This window comes from Chelonia mydas, chromosome 22, assembly GCF_015237465.2.
Source record: "Chelonia mydas isolate rCheMyd1 chromosome 22, rCheMyd1.pri.v2, whole genome shotgun sequence".
NCBI lineage: Eukaryota > Metazoa > Chordata > Testudines > Cheloniidae > Chelonia > Chelonia mydas.
In genome coordinates this window covers 3,660,770-3,683,188 of record NC_051262.2, presented here as the reverse complement: position 1 = coordinate 3,683,188, position 22,419 = coordinate 3,660,770, and the positions used below count along the sequence as shown (strand labels likewise).

The following is a 22,419-nucleotide window of genomic DNA, read 5'->3' as shown; positions in this document are numbered from 1 at the left end:
GCCCCTCAGGGCTTTGGATCCGGCCCATGGGATTGCCACCCCCGTGACGCCACAGGCCCCGCACCACTCTGGGAAGCGGCCAGCACCATGTCCCTGCCGCCCCTAGGGGAGCGGGGGGGAGGGAGGGGCAGGGCAGAGGGCTCCCTCTGCTGCTCTTGCCTGTGGGTACCTCCCCTGAAGTTCCCAGTGGGGAACTGCAGCCAACAGGAGCTTCAGGGGAGGTACCCACAGGCAAGAGCAGCATGCAGAGCTCTCTGCCCGCCCTCCCCCAGGGGCTGCAGGGACATGGTGCTGGAGCAGCCCAGGGCAGGCAGGCAGGGAGCGCCCGGTGTGTGCCGCTGCCACCCCGGAGCCACTCCAGGTAAGCAGTGCTGGGCCAGAGCCCGAACCCCTCTGCATTCTGCCCCCCCACATACACCTCACACCCCTCCTCTGCCCCAACCCCTTGCCCTGAGCCCCTTCCTGCTCACCGCACCCCCTCCCGAATCCTAACCCCCCGTTCTGGCCCAGCATGCAATTTCCCCACCCAGATGTGGCCCTCGGGCCAGAAAGTTTGCCCTCCCCTGTTCTGGTCCCAGCTCAGCCACTAAGCTGCTGGGTGATCTTGGGATGTCACATGACCTCCCCGTGCTTGTTTCCCCATATATAAAATGGTGATAACACTACCAATCTCTTTGTAAGGCACTTTCAGACCTATGGATATGAGATGCTACGCAAGAGCTAATGTGTTGTTTATTATTACTGCTGTATGGCTCTCCCTGCCATCTGAGACATGCCAAACTCTCCTGAGTCTCCCATCCATGCCAGCTTGCCAGCAGCCACAGACCTTAGGGCTGTAGTGCAGTGTCTGAGCTGGAAAGACAGGACAGTCCTGCCTTCTTCAGCCTAATAACCTGGCTGCTTGTTTCTCCCCTTAGGTGCCAGAAGGAAGACACCTGCTGGTCCCTCTGTGGCCGAACTGCTGACAAAGAAACCAAAGACTAAAAGCAGCTGAATTCCTGTGGATCTTCACAATGGGCCAGTCTCTTCTGTACCGCAGGGGGAGAACCCCACCCCCGGAGCCAGGCAGCACAAGAGCCCATTCACATCCCATCTGGGCTTTATGAAGAGAGGCTCTGGGGTCTGTTCTAATCCCTTGGCTGACAGCTAGGAGCCCAGGCCTTCTGAGTCCAGGGAAAGCTATGGTGGGGTTTTGGCACTGCCTCTCTTATTGGCTCAGGAAACTTTTTCATGCTGTACCCTTTCGTTCAGCCCCTTAAGCCTGTTCAGCGAACTGTCCTTTGGTGCAGGTGCTTTCTATGGTGCTCGCAGGCCAGAAGCTGAGTTTCTCTTTTGGAAAGAAAAGGAGGACTTGTGGCATCTTAGAGACTAACCAATTTATTTGAGCATAAGCTTTCGTGAGCTACAGCTCACTTCATCGGAAGCTCACGAGAGCTTATGCTCAAATAAATTGGTTAGTCTCTAAGGTGCCACAAGTCCTCCTTTTCTTTTTGCGAATACAGACTAACACGGCTGTTACTCTGAAACCTGTCTTTTGGAAAGGTCATTGCCATGGAGTGGATCAGTTTGTCTGAGTGCCTTATGGTGAATCTACCCTACAGCACCCGGGGAGGTAGATGTATCGCCACCCCCATTTTACACATAAGTGAACTGAGAAACAGAGATTACTGGGCAGTTTTCCAATGGGAGCTCCTGGATCCCTTAAAAATCTAGCCATAATTGACTTGTTCAGATCACTTAAGGAGGCAGAGCTGGGAACTGAACCCACATCTTGCGCTACATTCCAGTGCCTTCCGCACAAGGTCCCCTTCCCAGGTTACTGCCCTGTGCTTTCTTTATCTGGGTGTTGCAGACATTTAGCTGAAGGGTACATTTTAAACTTACCTCTCAGGAAAACAATTTGTGCAGCCACCGACTCCTCTGGCCTGGGAAACGCCCCAGACTCCTGCATCCAAAGAAGCCAAAAGCACAGCAGACTTTCAGGGAGTGGAAGTTTTTTTTTTTTTTTAAAAGGGCACGTTAATAACCTGCTGTGGTGCCGAATGCCCCAGCCAGCCTGGCTGGGAATTGGTACTGAACTCCCTGTTTTAAGCTTTGCTGCCCCCTTTGGCAGACAGCAGCTTAGGAGACCAAAGTGTGGGATGCTGGACATGGATGTTGCCTTTTGCCCATCTTTGTACTGAGCGTGAAATGCTGGATGCTTATTACCACGTCCTTGGGACCTGTACACCCCCTTTTGTGGTGTGTCCAACTAAGGCATAATTTCATTATCCCCTGGCTACGGTCCGCTGGGGTATTAAAGATATCCTTGGAAGTGCTAAGTGGAGTTACAAGAGCTAAAGCGTGGGGCAATGCTCATCTTGATGTCCCAAAGACAGGAAAGTAACTGAAATACTTCTCTGAAGGACAACCCATCTTAAATTCTCACTTACTCAGCGACAATCTACACTCATTGTTATATTTGCTTTCTGCAAGCTACTCTTAATATAAGCTTTTAGGAGCGAGGTATCCAAATATTGGATGCTAATATCTAAATTGTACTGTTACATTTATTTACCAAAATTTGGGATATTGCACATTATGTACTGGATGTATTTTCTGACTTTTAAATCAAACTTTGTACTTGTGGCTAATTTAAGCCTTACACCCTGCAATGTAGACACTCTTTCCTTAACCTGTGTATCAGATAACTAACATTAGCTTTAATCAAATTCTAAATCTGCTCTTTCGTTTACATTGTCATAGGCTTTGCTTCTGTTGTGGGGGAGGCTCAGGATGCCTATGCTGTTGGTCCCCACTCTCCATCCTTACTGAATATATATATATATCTCTGCTGAGCATTACCACTTAGACCATTATAGACAGATAAGTGACTGGTCTTTATGGCAGCTGACCCATGGCCGAAGGCATCAGCCGTGTTACCTCTTCCCTAGGTTCCTTCCCCTGTTAATGCGTTAAGTGGGTGATAGTGACAAGTTTTAGCCTGGAAACTCTTTGGGGCAGAGATAATTTTGTGTGTGTGTTGCCCAGGGCTACAGTTGGGAGCTCCAGGTGCTATGGTAACATCGACACAATCGCTGGCTTTTAGTGAAGGATTTAAGAGTCCTGGGAATCAAGTAAGCAAGCTTATTGCTATGTAACCACCACAGCTGGCAGGACCGGGCATAGGTACCCACCAGACTAAGGACAAGGGGTAGTACTTCAATTTCATGACTACTCAAGCTGCTCAAAAGATAATGCTAAGGCAGCCAAATGGAGCTGGAGGTAGCCACTTCCCCCTCAGTTTGTCTACAGGAGGCTGGGGCTGGGTTTAGGAGAACAGAAAGTTACCTGTAGTAGACAATGGAACCAGGTGGTGGGAGATATTAAACCAGAGAGACTCTGACTGAGCCACAAGAGGAAATGCTGGGTAGGAAAGAGGAAGTGGATGGACCAGCTGATCTAGGAGAAAGCGGGCTAGGGAGAGAAGTCTCCATGGTTCTGAACACAGGCCACATGCTGCAGCAGGAGGACCCCAACCCAAAGAATGTGCTAGAGGGGTGAGGAAAGCAAAGCAGGAAAGTGTGTGGAGTTATTTTTATATAGATCTGTTCCTTGTGCTATTAAAGGAAGAGCAATGGGATTTAAGAACCCTCTGCAAAGCCTCAATGTAGCACATACCATACATCTACCACATGCTTCTGAAGATGGAAACTGGGTAGAGATCACCACCCAGCTGGAGTTCTGGGACAGGAAGTGTTTAGAGGGCAGCTGAGGGGCCAGCTCTGAGCTGGGGGCTGTGGAGTGGGCCACTTGGTCACAGTGCCCTAAAGCATCCCTCAAAGACTGCAGAGCCTTAAAACAGCTGAATCCCCTCCCAGCTGTCTGGTAAGCAGCCCAGCTGGGATGCAAATGCAAGCCCAGGTCCCCCATACAGCCCTGCTCTACGCAGGCTTCCTTACTTTCTCCCAGTGTGGTTTGCCAGTGACACAGGGCAGGGGCCGGTGCGCAGGCTCAGCCAGGCCCTGCACCACAGCTCAGTGAAGCTGATGGGAGTTTTCCCTGTGACTTTGGATGAAGGGTAAGTGCAGTACGGCCCTGAAGGGGAGTGAGCAGGCTGTCCTTAACCACACACACACACCCACAACCACCACCATCACAGCCCCACACTGCATCATCACTTTATTTCAGTGCAGATCACAAGTGAGGAGCTGGTACAAATCTCTGACATGCAATTGGAGCAGCACAGAGGCAGCTCAGGCCTGCAGTGAGGTAGGTGAGGAGCACAGCCTTCCTGGGTCATCTCCTAGAAGACTGCAGCACTCTTGGGATGGGACAGCAGCTGGGAGCTATTTCCCATTCTAAACTCCTCCTTCTCCCCCTGTGCCCAAATGTGGCCCCCAGGCATCACACTCCTCTTAAGGCAAGGGTGGGCTCAAAGCTGTGGTAGCGTTCTAGACAGCAGCAGCCTGGCCCTGCTGGTTCCTAGCCCCAGGCAGGGGTGACCACTGCCAGCAATGGCCACGTCCCAGGGAAAGCCCATCTCAAACCAGGCTGGGTTTGGCAGCAGCTCAGCTGTTAGTCAGCCCAAGCATCCAGGCCATGCTGTGCCAGTCAGGGAAGATCAGCAGTGTGTCTTGCACATCTGGGCCAGCTGTGATCGGTCACCTCTGGAATAGCTTTGATTCCTTTTCTGGGTCATGCAGACCCCTGACTTCACTTCTGTTCCTCTGAAATGGAGTCAGCACTAAGTAACATCAACAGGTTACTCCTGAGGGCATTCTGCGCCAAAAAAATTAAAAAATTCTGCACCAAAAAGTTAAAAATTCTGCAAAATTTGGCAAATTTTATTTGTCAAATTAATGTGGTAGCTCGAGCATGGTATTGGGGAGCATAGGCCCCTAGCTGCACAGAGGTGGGAGATCACTGTGCAGCTCCCCCCAGGACATGGACTCAGCAGTGAGGCTACACCCAACCTTGAGACAGGGCAAGGACTGGCCTACCCCAGAAACACCCCAGGGCCCTGCCCCTCTGTGCCAGGTGCACCAAGTGTGGGAGGCAGGCTCAGAAAGACAGGAGGATCCAAGTGGGTGTGTGTGGGAAATCTAGGTGTGAGTTGAGAGGGCTCTGGGTGGGGCAATCTGGGTGGGGGCAGCTCAGTGGGAGATCCAAGTGCAGGGATCTGGATGCACAGGGGCTTGTTGGGGGGTTCTGGATGCAAAGGTAATGGGACGCTGCAAGGGGGTCCAGGTGAAGGTGGTTGGGGCTCAGCAGGGGTGGTGGTCTGGGTGTGGGGAGCTTAGTGTGGGGGGGTGTCCAGATGCTGAGGGAGTGGTGCTCAGTGTGGTGGGGAATCCAGGTGTGGGTGACTTGTCAGGATGGTCCAGGTGCAGGGAGTGGGGTTTGTCGTCAGGGGGAGAGGGGTTCTGAGCATGGGGGAGTGAGGCTTGGCCAGAAGGTCTGGGTATGAGGGGGTCTGGGCAGATTGGGGAGCAGCTTCCGGTACAGTGATCCCTCCCCTTGCAGCTCAGGAGCCATAGGTGAAGGAAGAGTGTGGGGTGAGGGGGCAGTTTGGAGACTTTCCTACAGCCAGGGGAGAAAGCTGGGGATGGGTCTGACCTGGCCTCGGATGCTGTGCAGGGGAAGAGGAAGTCCCGTTCTCCCCAGCCCAGCCGGGACTAGCAGCTGAGCCAGGCACAGGGTAGGAGCCACCAGCTGGGTCTTCCCATCTCGCCTCCTGCCCCAGTGATGTACCTCTCTGCCAGCTGCCCTGGGCACCTGAAACATACAGCTGGGGGGAGGAGGGGGGGGTCCTATGACTGCTCTTGTGGCTTCCCTTTGCTTCCCTGTCAGAAAGTCATTTTTCTGCGGGGAAGCAAAGAAATCTGCGGGAGACAAATTCTGCATATGCGCAGTGGCACAGAATTCCCCCAGGAGTAATCCAGTCAGTCCCTGGCTGAGGAGCAGCACTATCCTCCTGCCTTGGCCAGTGCTCCACGTACAACAGGAAGAATGAGCAATTAGTGGTCCAGCTCCTCGCAGGGATTCGTGAGTTTTTGCTCCTCTTGGCACCTTACAGTCAAGAATCTCAGAACACTTTGGGAAGTTAATGCTCTGTGAATCTGGGCGCTGCTATGGCATGCTCCTGAGGGCGCTCAGGGGAGGATCGCTACAGCCAATAACAAGACACTGGCTGTAAAGACACATGCTGTGGTGGGAGGTTTGTTTTCCACCTCCTCCAAGACCAGCAGTGCCAATGAACTTCCGTTCCTCTAGTGCCTTCAGTCCAAAGGGCACCAAAGCATTTTGCAACCCCCGGGGGGCGGGGGGGAATTAAAATTCTACACACAGGGACCATTTTAAGTAATGCTGGAATGCAGCCACCTCTGGGCTGGAATGTGACATCCATATAACAGCATACAATAGTTTGGGATCAGAAGTGAAGACAACTGTAGAAAAGGGGCACTGGAAGGGCTATGAAGGTAGGCAGAATGATTAGCCAAATCGGAATTTGATCAGAAAAATGAGGCCTCAAAGAAACAGGAGGGTGGGATTAAGATAAAGCAGTCTAAGATCCATGGGTCCATAAGAAGAGCCTCTAACATGGATGTTCTTAGTCACCCAGCTGTTAAGGACTTCACCGTACATGCAGGAGTTGGAAGACAATAGGCTGCGGAACCAATCAGTTAATTTCTGTTCCCAGCATAAGCAGAGCCTAGAAGAGAGCTGGTGCCTTTTGGAGCCTGGAGAGGTTAGGCACAGGGAACAGGTAGATGTCACAGGCTCTGATGGAGAGAGAGCCTGTTTCTGCTACGGGATCGGGGAGTGAATGGCTCCAAGGGGTGAAGTGGGATGTGGGGCCTTTTACTTCATATCACCAGGCCGAATCTGGCCCATATTAGCAGTAGCTGGACACAGCAATTATCAGAGGTCTGTATATGGTTTGTGGGATATGCAGATGCTGTCAATCTCTGGGCCGGATGAGCCAGCACCAGAGACCTCGAGAGATGTCCGGGACACCAGGCAGGTAGAAAGGGTGTCTGAGTACAGGCTGCTGCTAGCCTGGTGCTGCAATCTCCATCACTGAGCAGGAGCACGTGTTTTCTCCTGCAGCTAATGGTGTGATTGGGCCAACAGCTGGGAGGAGGGGAGAGAGGGATTCAGGAGCTAAAACCAACAGCTCCAAGAGGCAGCGTTGTCCAGTGAGTAGAGCAGGGGCCTGGATTCTATTCCCAGCTAAGACACCAACACACGACATGGCCTATGGCAAGTCACTTCTCTCCGTACCTCAGTTTCCACATCAGGATCCTGAACTAACAAGCTGGCTGTCAGGCTGCAGAGCTCCGAGATGCTCCTGGGAGCAGACAGAGTGTTACGGCTCTGGGGAGGAGAGGAGGTGGGACCCACTAACTGGCTGGTTCGTTCCAAGCTCTCAGATAATGTTCCTCTCGAGGACCTGCTCCCCAGAGACGAACCTGTTGAAGGAGAACTTCTCCATGTTGATGGTCGTGAACTTGCCTTCCAGAATGAGCTCGGCCACAGCCCTGCCTGCCGCTGGCGACAGCTGCAGCCCGTGCCCGCTGAACCCCGTGATGAAGAGCATGTTCTCCACCAGCGGGTGAGGGCCCAGCACGGCGTTCTGGTCAAACGTGTTGTAGTCATAGTAGCCAGCCCAGGCACTCTTCACCTGCCCAAAGAACACACACTCAGGGCCCTGCAGGCCATCTGCCAGTGGGACTGACCTATCCACCAGGAAACCCCACCTCACACTGGCATTGACACCCCCTTCCCCCCCCATGTTGGCAGCCGCAGCGGGAAGGCCCGGGAATGAACAGATCAACCAAACTCACCTCTCACGCCTGAGGAGTGTCTCATGGGGAGGGCTGCATGAGGGGGAAACTTGCTCTGTGTTGTTCCCGCTCCGAGGACAGAGGCCTCCCACCTCCAGGGCTGTCACTTTAAAGCAGCTCCTGACGCTCCTCTCACTGGCCCATCATCCCCACCAGCCACCCCTCCTGATACCGCCGCAGGGATACGAGCTGTGTAGCCCTGCCAGCTTGGGTGCTCCTGCACTGCCATCCGATCACATCAGCAAACCTTCCCCTTCCCCGGGGTTCTCCAAGTCACGGACCAGCCCCGCCAGGACAGGGAGAGAGAGGGAGAAACGTTCACTTCCTCCTCTTTTCTCAAGGTGAACAAGCACAGGGATGCGCAGGCCTGTTACCTTCAGGGACTCGAACACTGGCACCCGATGGGCCAGATGGGGCCAGATCTTCTCCTGGAAGAAATTGTGATCGACTTCCAGGTCTTGGATGTCTGGCTCTTCCTCCTGGGGGTGGGACCAAAGACAGGGTTTGTCACCCAGACAGCGACCCACGGCCCTGGTGCCAGAGCTCAGCAGGGAGCTAGCTGTTAGCAGCCGGAGCTGGGAGAGGCGGCTCGAGAACAAGCATTCAGGGGGCAGCAGGGCTGTTCTGCATGGCAGCGTGACGGAGCCGGGCTTGGGTGCTGCAGTAGCACAAGTGGTGGCTGTGGGGTTACAGAGCCCAGCCTAGGGGAGCAGGTCACTGTCCGGGGACGCTGGTGGGGGCGGGCTGGTTCCATTCTGCTCCCGTGGAGCTCCAGCGCTGAGAGCTCCCAGGGAGGTTGTAACTGGACCCAGGCGAGTCTGGGATTCTGTAAGGATGGGGTGGACGCATCTGCTCCTGATGCTGGAGAGACGCTGCCGAGCCCCATCGCTGCCATGGAAAATTCCCCACTCCAAAGGGACCGATTACGTGTGCTCCAGGGCCGTGTCTGACAGCGTAGGAGCAGAGCCGCTCAGTCAGTGGGGGGAGACTCGGATCTGCCAAAAGCCGTTTCCATTACACTGTCCCCCTCCTGAATCCTGCACTGCAGCCTTTCCCTCCTAGGACAGGACGCTCCCTGCAGTTCATCAACGCTACTCCAATCGGCCAGAGAGGGCGCTGGTGAGCGACTGAAAACACTCCCCCTCTGTTGGTTCCCGATTAACTGAACCCAGACTGCCTCCATGGTGCGAGCTGCCCGCTGCTGTGGGTGAGGGGAGGGGCACAGTGCATCACGGCATGTCCTGACTGCGGGCGCAGTCTGACGTCACTAAATCCAGTTCACCCCATATCTATAGGGCCATTGCTCCCCTGCTGTCCCCCCCCGCCCCCGATTATGGAGCTATCGCTCCCCCACTGAGCCCTCCCCGCTTCCCCCTTTACGAGATGATTCGCTGGTTACGACTGCCTCGAGACCCCGATCGACTCACCTCTGGCGGGCTGAGGCCTCCCAAGTAGTTGCCTCCCACGCCTTCCCGGCGGAAATAAGCCCGCGTGGTGTCAACCAGCATGGGACAGTCCAGGCCAGGCCCATCGGGGCAGTGCCACACAAAGATATACCTGGGGGTAGCGGAGGCGGGGTGAGTTGGCTAAGGGACTGAAGGCCAACCCCTCCTCTTCCCGGGGTTCAGCCAGAGCCCTGGGAGCCAGAGCAGTCCCAGGGAAGAAGTTTCCGGAGGGTACGAGCAGTTTGGGGCAGGGGCTGCCTTTTTATCCGCCTCCTGGACAGCGCCGGGCACTATGCCAGTGTTCACCCAAGCCAGGCAGTCAGAATCCAACCTCCCAGGCCTTCCCAATTTCCAAGGCTTCTGCTTGTCCACCTTCCCAGAGCGACAGAACCGAGAGCAGGGTATTTCTGGCCGCCCTACGGTCCCTAGCACAGCGGAGTCGCCCTGAGGGAACGCACCTCATTTGACCGCTTAACCTAGTCAGCTGTGGCGCTGAAGCTTCACTTGGCTCTTCCCCAGCTCACCCCCTTGGGGGAGATATGGGAGTCCCCGGAGAAGGAATCAAACCTGAATGTGCAAATCAATGCCCACACCTCACACAGCCAAGGATCCTATGTCACAAATCCCACCCACGCCATGTTATTTAACCTGCACCTTTTCTTGGGCTTCACGGGTAGCTTGATCCCTTCTTGGGTGTCGGGTGGCCCGATCCCAACACCGGCCATCTCGGCCAGCTTCCGTGACCAGGGGCCAGCTGCATTGACCACCAGGGAGCACTCCACGGGCTGATACTCCAAACTGTTGGGCATGTGGACCTGGAAGGCACAAGGGGGAGAGCAGTGAGCTTAATAGACCCCAAAGAGCCCTGGGTGCCAGATGCCCCTTGAAGGCTTTCCAGGCAGAGCAACAGCGCTACACTGGAGGGGGTGTCATGGAATAAAGAGGGGAACTGCCCCCCTGAATTACCCTGCACTGGAAACAGATGTTGGGGAACCCACTGCTTCATGGGGCAGAGCAAGAGAAGGGGGAGGGCAGGAGCGGCTGTGCATAGGGTGCTGGAGAGCAGGAAGCGGTGAGGAGAGACAAAGATGGTCTTGTGGTTATAGCATGAGGCTGGGCCGCAAGAGAACCCAGTTCTCTTCCCGGCTCTGCCACTGACTCAGAATGTGGTCTTGGGTGAGTCCCATCATCACTCTGTGCCTCAGTTTCCCCATCTGTTAAAGTGAGATAATATTAGTGACTTACCTCACTGGGGGGAGTGGGGAGAAAATGAAGCATGGAGGGAGCATCACACAATGAGTCCCTGGCAGAGGTGGGAGTAGAACCTGGAGTCCCACCACCTCTGGAAACCCACTGCCTAGGTTCTTGGACTAGGAGGTATCGCTGTGTTGGTACCCTGGCTCCCACGGACACATGGCCCCACACAAAGGAGAAGGAAGCTTTTTCAGTTATGCGGTGTGTTCGGATTTCAAGACCAGAAGGACCAGCTATCATCCAGTCTGACCTCCAGTGTAGCACAGGCCAGGGGATTCCGCCCAGTGACTTCTGCACTGGGCCCAGTGACTTGTGGCTGAAGTACAGTGGAGGTTTTTGGAAGCCACCCAGTCTCAATCTGAAAAACTCCAAGTAATGGTGAACTCACCACGTCCCTCAAGGAGCTGTTCTAATGGCCAATTACCCTCCCTGTTAAAATATCCCCAGGTCAGGGTTAACTGTATGACCCCAACTCAGCCCCCTAGTGCGTATGTCTTAGGAGATCATCATTTTTCTTCCACACAGGTGATCAGCAGGGTCAAGCCCAGGACGCATCACAGATCTCTCCTGTCTGAGACATGACACTCCCAGTGGGACCAGACCACTGGGGGATTACTTACGCGGACATAATTAATGCGGGAGAAGGTCAGCTCCCCCTCAGGCGTCATTATTTCTCGGGAGGAGACGGTAAAGGCTGGGAAAGAGAAACAGAAAATAACATGCAGCAAACAGCAATTTGCTCACTCCCTTCGAATACCTCTGAGGATCTGGGCCTATCTGCAGCAGGCACAAGCGGCTAATTTGCACAGCTTGTAAGTAACACACAAAGACCAGCTCTCCACAGTGCAGAATTACCCATCACTGCTAGAGAATAGCCTACAGTCCCTTCGCTAGCACACAATGTGTATTCCAATAAGCCATTCAAACTAAAATCTGTAACAGCTGTTTATTTGTTTTCAGTACATTTTATGATCCCTGCTCTGTCCCTGTGTTCGCTCACTGATCCGTAACGTACAGTGATCGGTAACAGGCAGGCACACAGCTCACAAGTGAGTCACAGCAAAAGGGGGGGAAAAAAATCATTAGACAGGTTACGGAGAAATGTAACTTGTGCTAAACCACCCGAGACCAAGGATACATCAGAGATAATGTTTAATTGATGCTGTAAATATACTTGACTCTCATACAGTGCTTTTCAGCCATATATCTCAAAACTCTTTACAAAGATAGGTAACTGTCCTTAGCCACATGTTACAGATGGAGAAACAAAGACACAGAGAGATTAAGTGACTTGCCCAAAGTCACGTAGTGATATTATGGCAGAGCTAGGAATAGACCGGCTGTCCCCTGACTCCCAGCTCTGTCCGTATTCCATTAATCCCCATCTGCTCATTTACCCATTCCACAGTTCTTCAGACAGACAGCCATGGAATTTAACATAGAATCACAGGCATCAGAAATGGACTGTCCCATGTGGTACCATTTAGGTGAGTCGCTGAGAACAGGCCTGCATTGTTCCTTACAGGAGATATTCTCCAATGCTTCATCTACTATAATTTGAAAAGAGCACATGAGGAAATGGACTAGAAAAAGTTTGGCAGGTTTGTCTGTTTATTTTTTAATTAAATGTCTGGCAGGTAAAAAGCCTTTGGTTCCAAGCCCTGAGCTCAGCGTTCTGCTTCTCCTACTACAGCTGATGAAATCCCCGATTTCCAAAGCAGGGCACTGAGTTACCTTCCACGCACTGCTTTAGCGTCTGTGACATCCCCAGCAAACTGTGGCAGGGGAAACAGAATCCTGGACTCCAGTCTGGGCCAACAGAGGATATCAATTTTTTCTAAAATACAGTTTCAGAACTTACACCTACACACTTTTGTTTCTGATTCAAGGTCTTAAGTGGTTTTGGCAGCTATTTATTTCATTTTATCACCTGTATTAATTTTTCCATCTTATTTTGAAGATAGCAGCTCAGCAACACCTCTGGACCAGCTGAGCAACCCCTGCTACCCACCTGGATCAGTACCGAATCCCTAACACTACGATTCGCAATCTTACATGCGCCTTTGAGGTCTCCCATCCAAGTAATGACCAGATACAACGCTGCTTAGCCGAGAGCATCTCAGCACATGGTATTGCGACAAGCCTACAGGGGGGTCAATACTACTTGCCAGCCTCAAACAGTGAGAGGGGCTCACTTACACGTCACTTCTCCGAAGCACTGACAGACACCCATGGACATTGCTTTTCTCCTGAAGGCAGTGAGGAGGGACCAAGGATCAAACCAACCCTCATTTTCTAGGCCTAAAGAAAGAAGAAATGGTCACATGGAAGAGCAGGCACGAACGAAGCAACCATTCAACCATACAAGCTCCCTACATGTAGGATGCCTGCAAAGTACAGCCCCAATCCTACAGATACTTGTGCTCACACTTATCTCTATGCATGAAAGGTTCCACTGAAGTCAACAGAATTAGTCACAGGCACAAAGGTAAGTGTGTGCATAAATACCTGTGCGTTTAGCAGATGCACTAATGCACTTTAGCAGAAAGGTATGTATTATTATCCCTATTTTATAGAGGAGGTGAGGTTAGCTAGGCCAACTAGAGTTTGTTGCTGCTTAAGGTATCAATTTTTTTCTTTAATATACAGGTATCATTCAGCAACAGACAAGCATTTAACTTATAGTTACATAAAAGTTACACCAGTTCCCAGGAAGGAGCACTTTAATGAAGGGTGAATTCCAGCTTCCATTCTACCTCCATTTTTGTTTTTCAGTCTTGCCAAACAAATTCTCATTGGTCTGTATGGTTCCGTGTCTGGTCTCATCCAAAAGGTGAATTTGTTTGGAGAGTCTGAATGAGATCAGTCCTGTTATTTCCAAGTCAAGCAGCCAGGAAGATAAAACACTTTCCCCACACATTTCAACTGAGCATTTTATGCTCCGATAACTCAAATGGGTGAAGCTAGAAATTTTAAACTTGGCTTGATTTATAGACCTCAATGGGGAAGGGAAAACAGTTCAAATTTAAAGGACGTCAGTACGATAATTTTGGAAGGGAAAACAATTCAAATTTAAAGGAAGTCAGTACGATAATTTTGGAGGTGTGAAAATGTAAAGTCAGCATCTCTATGCAAATGCATCTGAATTCTAGTCCTCCTCCCCAGTCTGATGCAGTGATGCCTTCAGTTAAGCGTGTTCTCTGCAGATCGGTCAGAAAAAGTATTGCTGAGTTTCTCCCCTCTATTTCCCCAAGGAAAAAACAGGGAAATTAAATGCAAAAACCTAAATATTAGTGTACAATTGACAAATCAACCACCCAAAAGTTACGTTTACGTGGCCATATTGTACATACAATCTTAATGATATTCCCATCTGCCTTGTTAAATGAAAGCCCTGTTTATTATTAGAGATGTGCCATGAAACAGACAAGACATTAACAAGCTGGGTTAAATATTTATCAGAAACCTTAATTTTTGGCACTCTCTTACTCTGGACTTTGATTTTTCAGCCCTAACGTGGCATTTAAGTGTGGTTTTGCACTTAATATCTAACGGCAGGATTGGCCCTTGTAATGAAAGCTGGTCTTTTCAGTTCCTTTCGTAGTTTCAGAAACATCTGTTACATTTTCTTTTTAATTTTACTCCTCTAATATTTAGTGAGACTGACGTGAAAAGGGAGTTCCATTCCCCCATGGGGTGAGCAGGGGTCTAGCAATTAGATACCATAGGATGCCAGAGCCACATCATCGGTATTTATCCACGGATACTTCTTCTTCAGTTGTGCTGGTGACAGAAGGCAGACCTCAGCTCCTTCGGCCCTGAAAAGCCATTAAATATACATTAGAACACGCTGGTTTTAGTCCTGATACAGCTATTGTTAGGAAACACGTGGGAGAAGATCTGGAGAGAACGAAGCATAACCACTAGGAGAAAAAAAAGGAAATCCAGGATGTTTACCGTAACTTGATAGCAGTTCTGCTTCTCTCTCTCCAGATCTCCTCCCCAAGCTAATGGTACAAGGCTCCTCATCCCTAAACCCCTTCATGTGCTAGGTCTCAGCTAGCTCAAGCCCATCTCTCGTCCTGCTCCTCACACAGGGACGCTTCATCTGGAGACCCACAGAGTGAAGGTCACAGGGGCTGGGCATTCTCAGTAGAAGGCCCTTTGATACAGAATTCGCTATCCAGGGACTTTAAGGCCAGAAGGGACCATCGTGATGATCTAGTCTGACCTCCTGCACATCGCAGGCCACAGAACCTCACCCACCCACTCCTGTAATAGACCCCTAACCTCTCGCTGAGTTACTGACATCCTCAAATCATGGTTTAAAGACTTCAAGTTACAGAGAATCCATCATTTACACTAGTTTGAACCAGCAAGTGACCCATGCCCCACACTGCAGAGGAAGGAGAAAAACTCCCAGGGTCTCTGTCAATCTGACCCAGTGGAAAATTCCTTCCCAACCCCCTCAGTTAGACAGTGAGGGCAAGACCCACCAGCCAGACATGTGGGAAAGAATTTGCTGTAGTAACTTAGAGGCCCCTCCTCCCCAATCTAGTGTCCCATCACCAGCCATTGGAAATATCTGCTGCTAGCAGTCGCAGATGGGCTACATGCCACTGTAGGCAGTCTCATCATACCACTCCCTCCATGAACTTATCAAGCTCAGTCTTGAAACAAGGTTGGCTGGCCAATATCAGCCACTACATCCACTGCCTCGCTTCCCAGCTCCCACTTTCACCCGCCGAGGGGCTGTACCTCTGAACGTGCACGTTCTCCTCCAACATGGCAGCTCCTTGCTCCGAGGCCAGGAAGAGGTATCCCGAGGGGTTAAACTGAATATCTATGGGCGGCTCGTTCACAACCCCCAAATGCTCCTGCGGACAGAGAGCGCCCGTCAACACTCCAGTCACTGATCTGATTCAGGCAGACGCAGAGGGAGAAGGACCTGGGACCCATTCGAGAGACCATCACTGCATTATCTCCCCGTAAAATGGAGGAGCTGCTCTGATTTGGCAACCCCCTCAGAGTGACCTGTTCTCCTCTGCTAGAGACCTCCCTTGAGCCTGTCAGTGCGGCTTTTTGCTCTGCCAGAGGGGTCGCTGACAAGCTGGATAGGCCCCCTCAGTCTCCCTAGTGATCGACAGCATCACCTACGTACATTTCCCAGCACTTGTCAGCTTGGGAGCGAAGATGGGACTCGAACCTAGATCCCTTGCGTGGCCACACAGAATGTGGCCTGGTTACTGTTTGTACTGTGCTTCAGCACACAAAGAACAACAGAAAGCCCAAGGTATTACTAAGCATAGGCCACTGACTGATCATTCTCTCCCAGAAGAGACACAGGGTCAAATAGCGATGTGAGACACTTGTGTAAATCCAGAGCCACTCCAGATTTACACCAGCGAGCAGCAGACTCAGGCCCACAAGCAGGTATAAGCAATGCAGCAGTGAATACATTGTCACACACACACAGCTAATTAAATGAACTATACTACGCTCCACCTGCAGCCATGGCGACAAGGGGGTTCAGCATGCCTGTAGCTCCCCTAAGCCTCCTGACTCCAAACTCTCTCTAGCACGGCGCTTGCAGGCTTTGAGGCCCCTGGAGAGTCAAGGCCCTAGCGCCTCCCTTCAGACCTTGGCCAGCGTAACGTACGTTGATCGTGCGCAGGAAGAACGCTGAGTAGAGGGACATCTGGATGTTTTCTGGCAAGGAGAACTGCTGCCGAATCCCTCCTGCAGAGAGCACTGTGGAGGCTTGCGAGTACTGTAGGGAAGCCAAAGGGGCAGGGGAAGGATGGTCAGGATGGCAGAGTTACCAGAACAGAAACGAGGCAGCTAGTTTTCAGTTCTTCCCTCTCACAGGCTCTAGTGCTGGTGAAAGGCCCGGGCCCAACAGCCCTGGGGACTGAACCTGCCTGTGCACGGAGCAAAGCCAGGACAAGTAGCAGCCGTGAAACAATCCCCTGATGCTGCTCTACCAAGGAACCCTGCAAACTCCCTCTAGTGAGCAGAGGGGAGATCAGTTTCCATGAACCATTCACTCCTGTGTTGGTCTCCTGAGACTATCAACGGGGTGATGTGGGCACTTGCCCTTTGGGAACTGGAGAGGCCACCAAACATCTTGCAGATGGCATCAACTTTTGGTCCCTTCCAACCTGGGCTGGAGACCAACCACTGACCTTGAGGCTGCATCTCGCATTAGCAAGCCCTGCCCCCACATGCTGTCCCTAGCCCAGCATTTGCAGGGGGTTAGCCTAGAGGTTAGGGAGACCCTAAAAGAGCAGGGATGCAGTTACCCCGTTATGGGTGGCCGAAGCCCGCAGCAGCCCCATCCTGGTCATTAATGGGTAAAGAAATAGGATGGTGAGGAACAAGGACGAACTCACAGATGTGAAGACAAATCAGAAGATCTCAGGACTGGAAGGGACCTCCTGAGTCAGTACAGGCAGCCCCATACAATCCCATTCTTAAATTTATCAAGCTCCAATGCAGACAGAGCAGAGGCCAAGTGACCTACTGGTGTGTCCTGGCTCTGCCGAAGCAATGTCTTGAACACACAGGTGCTGATCTATTTTAACACCATGGAACATGGGAGTCCTTGATCAAAATAAATAGGCTGGAACATTGTAACCCCCTGTATGCTGGTCTTAGAGTCACTACTGAATCACCCGGCCCAACCCTGATCTCTGCAGGGCCAGTCACTAACTCCTTCCCCACTGACCCCTTCTCTGATCAGTCTCTGCAGCCTCCAGCCCTTCCGGGGGGAGCCCATTCCACTGCCCCAATTGCTCTGGTCGCTAAGAACCTCTTTCCCCACAATGCTCAGCCTGAGTTTTCCCTTCCTTCACCGTGGGCCATTGCTCCTTGGCTCCCTGCATCAGTGCTACTCTGCAGCTCTGTGTGGGCTCTGATTCTCCTCCCACATGGAGATGGCTCTTTTCTGGACTAGTCCCAGTCAGCCCTTTGGTGCAATTGGGACTAGTCCACCTTTTATGGATGCAAATCTTCCTTGTGGGGGGAGGGAGATCTGGTGCAAGGAGGGGGAGAGGGTGGGTTGGGTCTGCAGTGCAGCCACAGCACTTGGAGTTCAGCTCAATTTCTAAATCCTTGCCTAAATGAGACTCCGGGATGCTGCATATTTTAGTGGTAGCCTTCTCAGGGGTAACTTACCATTGGGTCCTTCTCAATCACAACCACTCGGAGTGCATCTCTCCGGGGCTCTAGCGCCTTCAGCCAGTAGGCGACGGACCAGCCCATCACCCCTCCCCCCACGATGACCACATCTGCGCGCTCAGGAGGGAGACCCTTTGTGGTACCCAAGGGGTCCCAATCACTGCCCGGGAGGCTCTCTTTTAACTTCTTCTGGAACTTCACTACCTCCTTCTCCAGGTCTGTAAAGAGAGACGGGATAGTTAGCTGGCTCGCCCTGTTCCAGCATGAGAAATCCAGACAGCAGGAGCAATCCGCAGCCCAAACAGGGCTATGCAAGTGGAACGCAGGAAGAGCGGGGCAGTGTTAGGCAGAGGGGCACTGCGTTTGCTGGGCAAGTTCAGGCAAGGCTCAAGACACACTTCCCTACTCTATTTTCCATTAACCATGTGGTAAGGTCATGAGGCCCAGGCTCTAGTGAGATGCAGATAAGGGCACATCTCCCTTCTCCACTGATACAGCCTCTGCCACCCCAAGACGTCCCGACAACTGGGGGAGTTCTGCAGGTGGACAAAGAGCATTTGGCTCTGGTTCAACCCAGGAAAGTCACAAATGATGTTTCTAGGAAGGGGAAAGACTGAAGTGCTCTAACTTCACCTACAACTGAGCCATCAGACCAGCAGGTGGTGCAAAAAGCCTCAAGGTGCTGCCAAACCCCTGACTAACCCTGGACGCAGAGATTACCACTAGGGCGAGGAATTCTTCCTTCCCTCGTTGTGTGGCAGGAAACCACCTTCCCTGCTTTCAGATGAGGATATAGCCACTGAAATTCACAGCACCACCTGCGTGCTAGATGACAGCACTTCATTCAATCTAGGGCTAAATTAAACTGACATGGCTCAGCCTGCATCAGCGTATCTCATTAACCAAGGCCAATATGAACACGTCACACGTGTGTATTGTACATTCCACTGGCTCCCCGTTTGGTCCAGGACAGAAATTAAGGTCCTGGTCCTAACCTCTAAAGCCCTTAATGAACTGGGATCACCCCAGCCTACAAGAAAGCTACACTCCACAGGAACTCTGCTGCTGGAGAGACCCAGATTTAGACTATATGGTGCTAGGAGCAGAGCAGTCTCTGGCTCTCAGACCCAGTGTAATCCCAGCTATGGGACTCCTTGCTTCTTAGGCTCATTGCTCAGTCTGACAGCATCCTTTTAGATCAAGCCTTACCGTGTAAATACAATATCACATGCTCCTCAGTCCAGTCTTGGAAGTGGGGGAGGGATACCTCAGCGGTTTGAGCATTGGCCTGCTAAACCCAGGGTTGTGAGTTCAATCCTTGAGGGGGCCACTTAGGGATCTGGGGCAAAAATTGGGGATTGGTCCTGCTTTGAGCAGGGGGTTGGACTAGATGACCTCCTGAGGTCCCTTCCAACCCTGATATTCTACGATTTACATTGACTTTTTTCTCTGTTGAGCATCTTTCACCTGCACTGAATCCACTTAATTGACAACCCTGGAAATCTACTTTTCTGTTCAGGTTCTGCAGGTGCAGCCTGGGCAGTAGCAGTACAAGTACGGCCTCAATCTTGCCCTCGAGGGACCGCCTGGGGCCAAGAAATTACTTGAGTCCCAGCTCCCCATTCATTCCCTGACTTCTCTGCTCAGACTGACAACAAGGGAGACAACAGTGCCAAAGGTGATGGTGGTTTTGGAAGAGGTTTTTTTGAGAACTGGCCTGAGACTCAATAAAAAAGCATCTTCTCTCTTATATCATGTCATGTCCAGGTCACCACCCAGCTTGCTGCAGTCACTGGTAGTTTTATTTCTCTGCTGCGTGGGACCCACACAGAGGTTACGTTCGCTTTGAATATGCATCAGAACAGCATATATGGAATCCATGGAAACAAGAGGATAAATTCTAGTCTCCCCAGAGGCCAGTCATTTGTGCATCATTCTGGGGTACACTCTTTAGAGTACCCTTCTTGGCATGCAGGTTAGCGATCTAGATCAGCACATGGTCACACGATCCAGTCCCAATGCCAGCCCAATATTTAATGGAAACCCAGAGACCGAGATGTCACTCTTTTCTTATCGCACGTGGCATCCATCCAAAGCTGATCCCATAGGTAGCAGTAGCCACTGGAGTCACTGACTACTGAGATGTGACAAGCCTGTTAACCTTTTGTAACCCTTATCAAGGTCATGTAACTGAGCCCAGGAAATAGAGTTCAGTCTCTTTCCACTGCTCCTGTGCATCACATATTCATTGCTACACAGAACATAGATCAAAGTTCGCTACCACCAGGTTGTAATCTGACCCCTGGTATTTATCTTTAAGAGCCGGATGAATCCAATTTCACAACCTGTCTTTATAAACATGTTCAATAATAATACCTAACGTTATATAGTGCTTTTCATCCACAAATCTCAAAGCACTTTATAAAGGAAGTCAGTATCGTTAGCCTCGTTTTACAGATGGGGAAACTGAGGCACAGAGAGACATGACTTGCCCATGGTCACCCAGCAGGCCAATGGCAGAGCCAGGAAGCTCACCTAGCTCTTCTGAGTCCCATCCAGTGCCCTCTCCACTACATGCCTCTTAATGCTAAAATTAAGGGGCTGAATTACCCACTGGAGGGACACCAATGATGAGGCTCCCCTGGGTATCCCAGCAGCAACTTGGCCACAAGAGACTAAAGTTGTAGGAAAAACATGAAAGGTGGGTTAATAGTGAACCCAGCCGATGCGATAAACTCTGATTAACATAGGGGAGGCTGGGTTGCCTGGAACCACGTGCCCATGGGGTGACACTTTGCCCACCTCTAGCACCTTCTACCCGAGTTCAGAGCACTCTAGGAACAAGAATGAATTTAGCCCGATAGCCAGGCTAAGTGTCTGTTCTGTGTTTGTACAGCCCTAGTACAAGGGGGTCCTGATCGAGGAATACAAATAACCCCCCGCCCCCCATACAGATGGGAAACTAAGACATGGGGAGAGGCAGGACCCTGTCCAAGGTTGCAGATGGAACCCAGGGGTCCTGGCTCTCAGCCCTCTGCTTGAGCCATGAGAGGAGGCCACCCCCGGCCCCTTGCAGGGCAAGGAGGCCTTGAGGCAGGCGGGTTAAGGTGGCTAGCCCCGGGCAGCAGGTCTCTGGGCACAGCCCGTTGGGGCCGCCGCTCCATCCGCGACAGGGCAAAGGCAGGAGGGGCGCTGAGCAGGTGAGCTCACCCCTCAGCCCCAGGCCATGCCCAGCCCCTGCCGGGGGCGCTCCCGGACCAGGGAGCTGGGACCGTCCTGCGGCAGCCGGACGGAACATCGCACCCTGATGCCATGGGGAGCCCCGGGCCCCCGCCGGGCTCCCCATGCAAAGCCCCCCCACCTTCCCAGGCCCCAGCCGAGCCCGGAGCCCCCCCCAGCCGAGCCCGGAGACTCTCCCCCCCCCCCCCATCTCCTTCCCAGGCGCCAGCCGAGCCCGGACCCCCGCCCCAGCCGAGCCCCGACCCCCCCCCATCTCCTTCCCAGCCCCCAGCCGAGCCCCGACCCCCCCCCCATCTCCTTCCCAGCCCCCAGCCGAGCCCCGACACACCCCCCCCATCTCCTTCCCAGCCCCCAGCCGAGCCAGGACCCCCCCCCCATCTCCTTCCCAGCCCCCAGCCGAGCCAGGACCCCCCCCCCCATCTCCTTCCCAGCCCCCAGCCGAGCCAGGACCCCCCCCCCCATCTCCTTCCCAGCCCCCAGCCGAGCCAGGACCCCCCCCCCATCTCCTTCCCAGCCCCCAGCCGAGCCAGGACCCCCCCCCATCTCCTTCCCAGCCCCCAGCCGAGCCAGGACCCCCCCCCATCTCCTTCCCAGCCCCCAGCCGAGCCCGGACCCCCCCCCCCACCCCATCTCCTTCCCAGCCCCCAGCCGAGCCCGGACCCCCCCCCCACCCCATCTCCTTCCCAGCCCCCAGCCGAGCCCCGACCCCCCCCCCACCCCATCTCCTTCCCAGCCCCCAGCCGAGCCAGGACCCCCCCCCCCACCCCATCTCCTTCCCAGCCCCCAGCCGAGCCCGGACCCCGCCCCCCATCTCCGTCCCAGCCCCCAGCCGAGCCCGGACCCCCCCCCCCATCTCCTTCCCAGCCCCCAGCCGAGCCCGGACCCCGCCCCCCATCTCCTTCCCAGCCCCCAGCCGAGCCCGGACCCCCCCCCCATCTCCTTCCCAGCCCCCAGCCGAGCCCGGACCCCCCCTCCCATCTCCTTCCCAGCCCCCAGCCGAGCCCGGACCCCCCCCCCCATCTCCTTCCCAGCCGAGCCCGGACCCCGCCCCCCATCTCCTTCCCAGCCCCCAGCCGAGCCCGGACCCCCCCCCACCCCATCTCCTTCCCAGCCCCCGGCCGAGCCCGGACCCCCCCCCATCTCCGCCCCGGGCCCCCCCTCCCATCTCCTTCCCAGGCCCCGGGCCCCCCCCACCTTTGAAGAGGTCCCGGCGCTGGGGGGGGGCGGTGCGGAGCTGGCGGGACCGTGGCGCGGAGCCCCCGGCGGGGTCGGGCAGCGGGCGGGGGCGGGGGCGCCCCAAGCCCCGGCACAGGCGACCAGCCCGGATCATGCCGGCCAGACCAGTCCACCCCCCACGCGAGCCGCCGGCAGGCCCCGCCCCCCGGCCACCGTCCCCGCGCTGACCAATAGCCTCCAACCACACTACTCCGCCCCCCGGGGCAAGCCTCCAATCCGCGTCCATGTCTGCCTTT

The 22,419-nt window shown here is 53.5% G+C and overlaps 2 protein-coding genes across 8 annotated transcripts in view; one reads left to right on the top strand and one right to left on the bottom strand.

Annotated features, from left to right (window-relative positions):
• The window catches only part of LOC102947919 (cryptochrome-1), a 28,169-nt gene extending 23,384 nt beyond the window's left edge, over nucleotides 1–4,785 (top strand). For all 7 annotated transcript variants that reach the window (XM_037882528.2, XM_043533892.1, XM_037882529.2 and 4 more), the window contains one exon: nucleotides 918–4,785. In XM_037882528.2, the coding sequence (XP_037738456.1) occupies nucleotides 918–994 (77 nt within the window). In that variant the 3' untranslated portion in view covers nucleotides 995–4,785. The remainder of the gene's footprint in view (nucleotides 1–917) is intronic.
• Nucleotides 4,145–22,321, bottom strand: FOXRED1 (FAD dependent oxidoreductase domain containing 1). The gene is made up of 11 exons (XM_037882530.2): nucleotides 22,142–22,321; nucleotides 17,705–17,925; nucleotides 16,188–16,298; nucleotides 15,287–15,405; nucleotides 14,252–14,346; nucleotides 12,728–12,829; nucleotides 11,149–11,222; nucleotides 9,929–10,089; nucleotides 9,257–9,386; nucleotides 8,204–8,308; nucleotides 4,145–7,666 (listed from the first exon to the last, which is right to left on the bottom strand). The coding sequence occupies exons 1-11, from the start codon at nucleotides 22,275–22,277 to the stop codon at nucleotides 7,412–7,414; spliced, it is 1,509 nt and encodes a 502-aa protein (XP_037738458.1). The 5' UTR covers nucleotides 22,278–22,321; the 3' UTR covers nucleotides 4,145–7,411.
• Between the last annotated feature and the right edge of the window lie 98 nt (nucleotides 22,322–22,419).

What these genes read in the sequence shown, in the direction of transcription:
- FOXRED1 (XM_037882530.2), bottom strand. Translation starts at nt 22,277, where the DNA reads ATGATCCGGGCTGGTCGCCTGTGCCGGGGCTTGGGGCGCCCCCGCCCC. An exon ending in TCTTCCTGCGCACGATCAAC is followed by an intron (nt 15,406 to 16,187) that starts GTACGTTACGCT and finishes CTCTGTCCGCAG; the next exon opens with GAGCATTTGGGGGTTGTGAA. An exon ending in GAGAACGTGCACGTTCAGAG is followed by an intron (nt 14,347 to 15,286) that starts GTACAGCCCCTC and finishes ATGGCTTTTCAG; the next exon opens with GGCCGAAGGAGCTGAGGTCT.